Source organism: Mercenaria mercenaria, chromosome 3 (genome assembly GCF_021730395.1).
Source record: "Mercenaria mercenaria strain notata chromosome 3, MADL_Memer_1, whole genome shotgun sequence".
Taxonomy (NCBI): domain Eukaryota; kingdom Metazoa; phylum Mollusca; class Bivalvia; order Venerida; family Veneridae; genus Mercenaria; species Mercenaria mercenaria.
In genome coordinates this window covers 63,493,631-63,505,611 of record NC_069363.1, presented here as the reverse complement: position 1 = coordinate 63,505,611, position 11,981 = coordinate 63,493,631, and the positions used below count along the sequence as shown (strand labels likewise).

Sequence of the window (11,981 nt, the reverse complement as noted above, 5' to 3'; positions counted from 1 at the left end):
TATCTTGATGATATCTATGTCAGGCTCAAAACTGGGTCACATGAGCTCAAAAACTAGGTCACTATGTCAAATAGTAGAAAAAACGACGTCATACACAGTTCAAAACTTGGTCATGTGGGAACAGGTGAGCGATTCAGGACCATCATGGTCCTCTTGTTTGCTTTAAACATGGTCAGTGATGTTAGACATCAACTTACTGATGCTTTAAAGGCATAACCTCGTTATTTGTATTCATGTTTTGACATAAAATAATTTCCGAAAAGTCTCACTTAATAAAAAACAATTCCCCCCCCCCCCCCCCCCCCCCCCCCCCCCCCAAAAAAAAAAAAAAAAAAATCTCGACCTACCTTCTTTTTATCGGAAAGATTTGTTTAGGTCTAATAAATGACAGAATGAATATGTTTAAGGTTAACTTAGGATATATAAATACATGTATAATAGATTGATAATACTGTTTTCTTTTTGTCAAAGTTATAGAACAAGCGATTGTACTTTTTTAATCAATTAACCGCTTCATATTTCAAATCCTTACAGGAAACTACTTTCTTTATGGTAATACTAGTATATTAAATGCCAAGCACAAAATAACACTAACACCTTTGTTGCAATGTTAATGTGTGCGCAGTAATAGTCGACTGACCTAAACTAGTACCCAAAATTTTTAATTTTCCAGTTATATTCACTATTTTGCAGATTCTCGATTCGAAATATTTTCAAATCCGAGGCTTTCAATTCCTGCAAATTCACCGTATATATTTTCTACTTTAATGTGTTCATACTCGCTTGTTACAATGTCTTCGCTGCTACTACTTGTTTTCATTTTAACCTCACTTTCACAGCCGAACCCAAGATTTACTGTAACTGTATATGGCGATCCGGTCTTTGTAAGTGTGAGTGGCTCCGTTAGAACAACTACCCTTTGTGCTTCCTCTGTCGACATCAACTGTAAGTTCTGATCAAATATTAAACAATTATCATTACCTTTATCATCACCGTGCTTTTTAAAGCTTTCTTCAAGACTTGGTCCATTTTCACTCTCGTCCGTATCTTCTACTCTAAGATTACCATCAAATTCTGCTTCTTCAATTTCTTGCAAATCATTACTCTTGCCACAACTGATGGTGCTGTCTGGTAGTTTCATCACATTGTTTATAACTTCTAAACTACCTGATATAACTATATTGAGCTCTTCTGACAGTCCAGTTCCTGTAAATTCCTTTAGGACACATGCCTTTAAATGAAACCCGGCTTTGTCTAGTCTCATGACCTTACCATCACATTCAGAAAAGAATTTATACGTATCATTTCCAGGTATTGAAGTGTATTTGCAGTTCCTAGCGCTATAAAGTGTGTTGTCATTTTTGAAATATGTCTGTATTTGTGCGAGTGTAACATGTTTTAATTTTACATCTCTGGATACAGAAATCTGAAAACTTGTTGTTAGACTGTCACTTACATTGTCTTCTCCACACTCATCATTTATAGTCAGTATTTCTTCTGTAGGCAGTCTAGCTACACACGAATTGCTCTCCACCAATGAAGCAGGAATTTCGTTGATGAAGTCAACAATGTCCTCGAATTCCTCAAGAGAAAAGTAACATTTTTTTCGAGTGCACTCCATCAATGTCTTGTATGTCGAAGTTGGAAGCCTGATGTAATAAAATGATCCGCCTGGAGTTTTTCGTACATTTGATCCGGTGTTCTCTATGTTCATTTCTTCCAATTTTCTCTTTGACCATTCTTCCGCCCGTATAAATATACCATATTCGTCTGCATAGAAAGTATCCCCTTTCAAAATATAGGTCAGGCAATCCTCCGATAATTCTATGAATTCTTTAGAGCTCAGAATTTCTTCTGCATTTTCATCAATAAACGTGCAGCATGCATCACGGAGAGATGTAACTTCATAACGTAAAGCCAGGTTTAAGATTTCACAGGCATTCTCGGCTGTTGTTATAGAAGTAAGATAATCAGCACAGAACTGTACCAGATTGGAGACCTGATAATAATGTGCCATTACCAGCACCGAAGAAGCATTTTCCTCGGACAGCGTCACTGTGTCACTGTAAATATACCTGCCAAAATTCAAAATATTTTCATTTAATGTAATACTTTTTATGACAGTATAATTCACCATTTTCAGAGCCTCCCAGTTTTATGATTAATTAAGATAGCTGACTTCAAACTACATGTCATTATTTTTACATTTCTTATGATTTGACACCGCTGGTAATCTGCAATTCACTCTTATGCAATAATGATCACTGACTGTGATTTGATAGGCGAAGCCTTAACTACTTGGTCATGGTTAACGGGACACTGTTTGAATTTCTTTTGAATATGTAGTTATCTGTTATTATAATATTGATTTATTTTCAGTAAATTGATTTAAAAAATCCACAATGTTTATTAATCACGTTTAAAACTTTATTCCTGATGAAATCAACCGTACTGAAGGCGGCTTAAAGAGGAAGTCAGTTTCCTTTAAACGAAAGGCAAGGGAGCTACTACATGAACCATCTTTCACGTATTTGGATATTAATTAGGCAAGGGAGTGAACTCACGACCTCCCACTTTCGATGTAGATGCTAAATCACTAGCCAGTTGAGACGCCCCATATATATTCTGAATGCCAAGTTCTAGTGAATTAATCTGAATGCTAAGAACTAGTGAATATATAGTCTGAATGTCATGTACTAGAGAAATAATTGTTTATTTACCTTAGAAATAAATCCAATATTTTCGCCTCAGCGTTTTCAAGTTGAACTTCGTCTTTTTCGTTGGCACATGGACCGAAAAACATCGCCTGGAAGACTGGACTTCTTGCTGCTAGAACTATTTTGTGAGCATGAATTCTTTCGTTTTCACCATGATCTTTGCAACGAAACGTGACATCTGTCCAAAGTCCTTTGTTATAAAGCTCTATCATGCAGTCACCAAGGTCCTTATTGTGTTGCCAGGCAACAGGCATAGTTTGTTCTAGCTGTTCTTGAACAGAGGCTTCCATTTTGTTATAACTGTCAACCTGTTGAACATGATTGGTAAGTATGATTGACACCTTTATGAAACTAGAGTTATCACTAAATGTTATTAATACCCCCGAACACCAACACCAAATACACCTTCATATCAATAGTGGAGGTATATACAAATGAATTAACGGATGTAATAATTTAGATAAATTGACTGAGGGTTATAATTATAATTGCCCGCTCATCTATCGACGTGTGTTAATGATATTTATGTGTATAAGATTTAATTGCAATTAATTCATAACTGTGAAAGCAGTGTGCACAAGGAATTTGAGCAAAGATTGGGGTATAGTATCTTCATCTCTGTTTTCTCTAGAAACAGGTGCATCATAGAAAACGAAATGACAACATAAAGGAAAGCTCTTGCTGCAAAATATGGATAAAGAGGAGTGGGTTTGGGTAACAGAAACTTAAAAAGTAAATGGATCGGATAACCCAAGTGGGCTTGCAAAACTTCCCTTGATTAAATGACCAGGTGTAGGTTCGGGTGCCCCAACCTTTGTCCATCCCCGAAAAATTGGGAGAGGGGGCATGGGAATAGAAAAGTGGAAAGGTGTTTGAATGTTTGACCGGAATCTTTAAAACATTATTGAAGCAGTTCGCGCCAACTATTGCAACAAACCGACGACTGACCAAAAAAAAGAGTACTCCTTTATACTCCATAAACTTCGTTTGTGGGATATGAAAATTAAATAAGATTCTTGCTTCCTTTAGACAACGTTTAACCCAACGCTGCCTTCTTTTAACGCGAATTGTTGCTCAGTTCAGACAGAATAGTTATTTATCCCTTTATAAGAATATTGACTTTCTGTGTGCACCAAAAACTGCTAAAATATAAATCACCAAGTTTTCATGTATCGAGGAACATAAAAGCGTCTTCCAACACCAAAACAAAATCTATTAACTCAGTGTAAACAAATCTTCAATTTCATAAAATGAGCTTTAAGTTCATATATGTCAGGTTTACAATTCACATCAATAGTGATATAAATCTAAAAACTGTATTTAAGTTAGATTTATTTATCTTTGTTGTCGGTGGTCTTCTCTATCTTATTTTCTAAAAATGCTTTATTCGTGATTATAGACAGTTATTTTAAAAACTGATATTGTTAGAAATTAAGAAATTAGACGACCTATACAGATGTATTTATATCAGCGATAAGAGTTTAATACACATTAAATAAAAAAATGAGAAAATTGCAAAATATTGATTCGTCACAGGCGAAGGCTATGGTAAATAAAGAAGTGCAAGGATCTCCAAATTAAAGGGGCACGCCTCAAGTTCGATGTAAAAGTTTTGGAAATTTAAAAAAAAAAGTTTAATTCCTTTGCTAATCTTAAGGAAAAGGTAAAGTCAAAGAAATCTAAAGAGTTCTATGTAGTATTTACATTACAAACGCTCGTGTAGTAAGTGTATACTCAGTTCCAAAATCTCTACTAAGAATAAAAAAAAGCATATAGAACATGCTTAGAAATCATCAATTTAATTAGTAAAACTGAATCGAGACTGTCAAAACTCTATAAACTTTTCAATCTGCTTGAACAATTCAAATACTATTATTCTGATGTACATCTGATAGCTTGTCCCTTATCTTATCAATTGTATCTTAGTGCATTATTAAATCTATTGATCCTGAAACAAAACACTTTAAAGCGACGAAATGTTCAGAATACATTTGTTGGGGGGAAACAATGTCAATTTTTTTATCTGACAGGCTGACTGACTGATTTTTTGTCAGAAACACTCTCGTTATCCTTTTACAAAACACTCCCTATATTCATCGAACAACTGTATAAACTATAGGTATTGCACAGTAATAAGGCGCTTTGAAATGTAAACAAACAAAACAATAGCATAAATGCAAGTCAATACACTACGTTTACGATGCAAACAATAATTCTTCGTTGGCCGAGCGGTAACGGTATTCGTGTTATACTTTTTCGTCGGGAGTTCGATTCCCAGACCCGTAAAACTATTTTTAACACTGTATTTAATTTCTTTTTTTTTTAATACGATTCAACGAAAGAAACACGAGTTGGTAATTCTGGTATTAATAACTTGTTCACTAACTTATATATGTCACTGTTAATTTAAATACGCTTCGTCTTTAATATGATCTAATGTTTCTGAAGCTTTCATGAATGAATTAGAAACAGAGAAAAACAAACTTACATACAGTATGTAAATTTAATACAAAATGAAAAAATATTGGACGATGCAAGTTTCGAACCATCAAACTATCACTACAAAATGCACTAAACCTACTGCGCCGTCAAGCCAACCATTGAAGTTACACCCTATATCTTTTGTTTTAAAAGAGAGTGCTTAATACTGATTGTTTATTTACACGTTGCTTAAAATAACGCCATAATACTGTGCGGTACTTATATTATTATATTACATGTAATAAAGAAAGATTAGAATGTTTACCTTATTCTCTTGTTTTAAAAATAAACCTTTCTCTGCCTTTTTCTTTTTGCATCAAAATGGAATATGTACATTTATATGCTAAACGAGTGAATAAAACAAGATTTTGTAGATACAAATGTAGATTCAGCAAGGTATTTACTTACAAGTGACAACACATAACTGATTGTACATGTACATGTATGTAATTGCTCATCAATGTGAAATCAATATATCTACTTTCTGTTTCAGTTTTAGCAGGTAATATAGAGTAGATTTTTCTTTGCCATGCAATCTTAACAAGTCACACAGTTGCTGCAAATTGCATTATGAAATCTGTCTTTTCCGTAAAACATAATTTCCTTCACAAGACACGTAATTTAGTAGATTTTCCTGTGTAAATCAGCTGTGGAGAGAGGTGTTGGAAATAGTTTGACTTGGCTTACGTTGGAACGTACCTCTCCCGAAAGCGGATCACCGAACACGTACGTCTTTCCTATTTATTCTAAATATAGTGCAAACTAGAATACATGTAAAGTCGATAAAGAACTACAATAAGCGTGTATTATTAGCGATCGCTACATTTACATTTTAACCTTCTCCGAGCTCCCCGGTGCGTGCACGTCGTGGAGAGGGCACATATGGCGCTAACTGGGTCATGTATATTGTCTGTATATTGTCAACATAGTCACATGACTAAAACCGGGTAGTGTTGCCGTAAAGAGGGAACAATAATCAGCCGGAATGCATCCTGCCGATGTGTACAACGCAGGGATCCTCGTGCTTGGACTTCGACACTCAGACATCGATGATGACATAGACTTACTTTTAACCTTTTGTATCGGTGCTGGCAACCAAATTATCTGCCTTGTCGCGATTGGGTTCATCAGCGATGCCGGGGGATTGGGGAATCAGCAGTCCGATGAACTACCACAGATCATAGCGGCAGGATGCAGACCGGATGACCAAACGTTAAATGTAGCAAAGAAAGGTCTGAATTGTAGGAATACAACTAACAACGCAGATTTCAGCATAACAAGACACAGCATAACAGATGCCACAACATAATTGCAGTCAACATAACAACGTTTGTTTGTTTTGGGTTTAACGCCGTATTTTCAACAGTATTTCAGTCATGTAACGGCGGGCAGTTAACCTAACCAGTGTTCCTGGATTCTGTACCAGTACAAACCTGTTCGAATTCTCCGCAAGTAACTGCCAACTTCCCCACAAGAATTATCAGAGGTGGAGGACTAATGATTTCAGACACAATGTCGCTTATCAAACAGTCCCGGAGAACATACGACCCGCCCGAGGATCGAACTCGCGACCCCGCGATCCGTAGACCAACGCTCTTACCTACTGAGCTAACGGGCGGTACATAACAACGTAGATACAACTAACGGGAGTGATGAAAAGATGATGTTACGAAGGAGGAGGGAAATAATTGTAGAACCAGTCGCCCATATGGCATCAACCGGTGGCGACGTTAAATAAACTCAACACATACATACATACATATTAACAGCTATGTAAATTATTAGATAGAGAATTAGAAAGAAAAACAAAAAATTGAAATATTCACCTCTTTTCGCTTGTTTGGTTAATTCTTTTTACTGCTTTATCTGTTCCAATACCACTTGACAAATATTCAAGTATCTATACTGATTTATACACCCTGTACAATAAACCAAAAGTTTAAATCCACTCGTTTTTACTTGAAATTATACAGTCAAGTGTATGTATTTGCGAAAAATTGTTTTTGAAACATGTCAGTTTATACGGGTCAGGCCATTTTCTAAAAATGGTATGACCTGCACCAATTATACTAGCTGTATAAAGGCATGTTAGTGGAAACAAATAAACGTAATACCGGTTTATTATCAGTTTAGCTTATAATCTGCATAATACCATAGTATCAATATGAATTTTGACCGATTTTGTAACTGAACGCTGATAACAAAATACACGAACGAACAAGTAAAAGCATATGGGTCTAGGCGACTCATTGTTTAGCAGCTGAAAAATTCTTTCTTATTATATATAGTAGTCGCAACTTGACCGCGATGGTTGACCTTAGGCTGAGTATTCATATCGATTATTTCATTATAGTAATCAAGGGTGCTAAGGGTAGCCATGTATATTTATATTGAATAAGTTTGTATATATTGCAGTATCAAAGTATATATACTTACATTTGATCAGTTAAAACTTTCAAATACACTAATTTATATTTACATAAATTTATATTTCCTTTTTTCGTGCAGCTTGTGTTTTACGTACACTCCTTTTCAATATAGGTTGTGCCTCATTATGTATTATAATGCAAAGGTCAACCATCGGGGTCAAGTTGCGTCCACCTTTTTTTTTATACCTTACTATAAATAGTAAAAAAAAAACAACTTTAGAAACAACAATTATGGCCGCCGTTGACAGATCTATAATGGTACAGTGTGGGATCACAGGCACGGGTCCAGTGTATATTTTTTGATATAAAAAATCCATTTTTCACACAAATATACTTTTTATATGTAAGTCAAATGAAAAAAAAATCGTTGACCGAAAACCCGGCCACAGTATCATATACATTGAAAAGGTGAACTAAGCGGGCGTAACACTATGGGAAACTACTCGGCAAACTTGTAGAACATTCTTAAATCGGAGTTTATACACTTGCAGCCGCTACTTGCATGATCGCACCTTTGAAACATTTAAAGCCTTCCATAAATACTAAACTGGCCCCATAAATTGGTTTGAAATACACTGTACAAGTCTCTACGATCGAAATATTTCAGTTATCCCCGGCGAGTTCATTCCGGATAGCGGACGTGTTCCTGGTTTTTTATCATTTCGTTTTTGCTGAAATCGCCGAGGATAGCTGAAATATTTCGCTCGTAGAGACTTGTACTGTGTATTTCAAAGCAATTTATGGGGTCAGTTTAGTATTTATGGAAGGCTTTAAATGTGACCTAGAACATTTAAAACGGTTTGTATATATATTATTAGACACATGTTGCTCATGTATATACGTTATGCTCTCCACTATTGGAGGAAATAAAGAATCTTTGGCCGAGGATTATGAAACTTGATCATGACCAGCAGATGTCCTGTATTGATTCTGAGGTCAGTACGTCAAAGGTCAAGCAAGTTCGGCTTTGACATTGGCTTGGTTCCGTGACAAGGCCATATTGCGGGGTATAATTCGTCACTCCTGTGACAACTCTAGTTGAATATTTTCTATCATGCAGTTAAACTTAATTTATATCCATTCTGGTCAAAGTCAGAAGTTTCAAACTGATGCTGTTTCTTGTCCGAGTACCAAGTTTCAGTCAAAACAGCGAAATCTATTCTCTCATCTCTGAGGTATTGTCTTACACAATAATCTTTGTTCACAACAGATCAACAGTTCAGAGTAATGCAAGATACATGTTTTTATACTGATTGCATTTCTTAGGGTATATCAAATTTTTAAAGTTGACACCATTTTGCTTAGGAATTACTTTACATTTACCATCTCGCTTACTTCTATGCGTTTTCTTTTTACAGGATAATTTGTGTAAGTTAATTCCATATGTCGCAGGGTCTAGTTTTCCTAATACACTGTTGTTCAATCCAATATCCAATAATTGATCTCTAGTGTAGGTATACTTTACAGGTGAACGACAGGAAATGTCTGATTGAAATTCATGAAGAAAATTATTAAAAATTTCACTGGATGCAATCACCTGAATAACTAAAGCTGCCGCAGCTTAGATGCACACACAGATGCAAAGTACATCCATAGGTCAGAGACCATCAATTCAAAAATGTACAGGGAATTTACTGGGAATGAGGAAAGTGTATACCTGGGTTCACACGAAAATTGAATAAATAAAGTGACAATATTTATATGTTTTTCATCCGATATTTTGGTGGAACTAAGACAGTTCTTGAAAAAACTTTTATTAGATATATATGTTTCGATTTATGGAAGGCCGTACACGCCATAATGTTATAATGGAAGTCACTTGGAAAACAATTGGTGGTCTCTAACCATTATAACGGTCGAAAGGGCTACTGAATCGTTTTCAGATCGACTTTCAAATATTGATGACATAAAGGAGGAAAAGAAAGTATTGCCAATACTATTTATTTTATGAATTAATTAAGTGAAAAGTATGAAAAGTAAAACACAGAGATAACAAGAAATATCTTTAAAAATGATGGTCGGCGAATTGTAATAAGGAAAGAAGTTTATGAATTTTTCATCTAACATTCATCTTTCATCTAACATTTTTCAAATTGCAAAACTAAACACCGCACTTTAACAATTTAAATGGTTCTCTTTTAATTTTTCGCAAAGGTTTCGTAGGGTTGCAATTTTGTTTCGTTTATCCTTAGACGAATAATTACAGCAGTAGTTTGATGAAGATTCATGAAGCGGTTCATGAGAAGAGGTCATTAAACGTGTTTATATTTTTAGCTAAATTGGTCCCTATCCCCATTTGTAACAAAATAGCAGGAGACCTTACGATATTGTTACACATCGAGTTTGATAAAAATCCATTACATTTTAGTGGTTAATGCGAAGAAAGGCATATCTACTTTTAGCTATAGTGGTCCCTAATAGGACCCAAGTTCCTATATAAATAAATTTGGAAGAGGACCTTATAATGATGCTCCAGACCAAGTATGACAAAGATCCACCAAGCTGTTCATGAGACGCTGTATAAAGGCATTTCTAGTTTTAGCTCTAGCAGCCCCTAAAAGGGGTTAAATGTCCCAGCTGAACAAAGTTGGTTGCGGGCCTAATAAAGATGCTACAAATCAAGTTTGATTAGAATACATGAGAAAAAATCAATTAAAGGATTTTTTTATTATTTATTTTTATTTATTTCTAAAATAGGCCAACTGATCCCGCTTTAACAAATGCATATTCGCTATTCATGAATCTTTGGACAATGACGTCACACCTATAAAAAAGTGAAGGTCAAGCAAAACATACAATTGTAATTATTTCAATATTTCTGTTCCATAAGCAAAGTTTGACCGTAGTCATATCACATAGATAAACTGTATGCAGCGTACCTTCATTTCAGAGTAATGAGATTCAGTCATTATATAGCATATATATAATAAAACAGATTTCAACTGAGTTCAATATTTGCATACCATACTAAAGAAAAATATTCATATATAATAAATCAGTTAAATACTTTATAACAAATATATCAAAGCAATCAAGTACTCATTTTAATATGCAATCTGAATAAGTCACAAAAGCAAGAAACCTTTTCATATACAGACGACAATTGTAACAAAGAAAATCTTTTAAAAAGCACTTCTCTACATTAAAGACTCTTATCACACCCTTATTCATGTGATACGCAGACCGTATTCAGCTCTTTCTTTAATTTGATATATGTTGGTATTTGAACAGGTTTTTATCATATTTATTAAACTTACTTATCATTTTGAGATATATCAATATTCTTGCTAAATATACTGAGCCAAAATTAGCTTTAGAACTGTGAACAGCGTCGTTTAGGATAAACGCTTTGTCTACATTTCACTCAGCGTAGCACAATCAACAGAGTGAAAGAAATTGACACTCTCGTCCAATCAGGCAGAATGTTGCATAAATCTTCCATTTTGATAAATTATCTATAATGCGTTATCAAGTAGTTTGATTTGCAAACTCAAGTCACGTGGCATAGGTAACGAAAACGAATTTAGACGGCGTCGCCGAAAAACAAAGATAATGTGTATAATAAAAATGGTCGTTAAACGACTGGATAATACTATGTGCCTTTAGCCATAATGGAACATCCAGTGTCATAATGGCTCCCGGGCAATTATGGTACCTAGCTTTACCATTATGGCAAGTGGACACAGTCAAACCGTACTATAAGCTATTGATATATAACTTTAATCAAACGATACAGTATTCACCTCGGTAGTAGTTATGGCACCCTATATAGAAATCTCCCTAGCTGTCAATCCTCTTGTCTGTGTTTCTGTATGTGTGACCATGTGCGCACATGTTTTGTCCGAACCATTATATTGATATGTATTTTCCAATTTTATTTGAAATGTTGCACATGTGTCTATCAAAACATTGCAACGGGTGGTGCCTCTTTCTTCAGTGTACATTTGTAAATGGAAATTGATGACAAAAGGGTCATAAATACAAAATTTTCTTCCCTATGTAACAACTGTTTTTTTTTTTTTCTGTAGTATATTTTACTGATCACTTTTGTCAGCATTTACTACAACGTTGTAAGATGCAGTGCTATAGCCGCCGCTGTCTTGGCTGTTGATTCAGTAATCGCGTTAATATTGGTCAATGGCAATATAATAATATTAGTACTAGGATATGTTATGTCAGTTGATTCCTCCGTATATCCTAGTTATATACATGTACATGTTTATAATTTATAATTCATATACTATTTGTTACTGTTAACATTGCTTCCTAACTGAATTTTTTAAGCAAAGTCAAAATACTGTTTCAAACCAAACGTACAGAAATTGAGTAAACTCCCTCAGATTTAGCGTTGAAA

The 11,981-nt window shown here is 34.8% G+C and overlaps 1 protein-coding gene across 1 annotated transcript; it reads right to left on the bottom strand.

The window, feature by feature from the left end:
- Window positions 1-343: 343 nt before the first annotated feature.
- Window positions 344-7,175, bottom strand: LOC123547760 (uncharacterized). Its single transcript, XM_053539952.1, has 3 exons — window positions 7,025-7,175; window positions 2,721-3,025; window positions 344-2,075 (listed from the first exon to the last, which is right to left on the bottom strand). Exons 2-3 carry the CDS (start codon window positions 3,005-3,007, stop codon window positions 683-685), a joined length of 1,680 nt encoding a protein of 559 aa, XP_053395927.1. The 5' UTR covers window positions 3,008-3,025; window positions 7,025-7,175; the 3' UTR covers window positions 344-682.
- Between the last annotated feature and the right edge of the window lie 4,806 nt (window positions 7,176-11,981).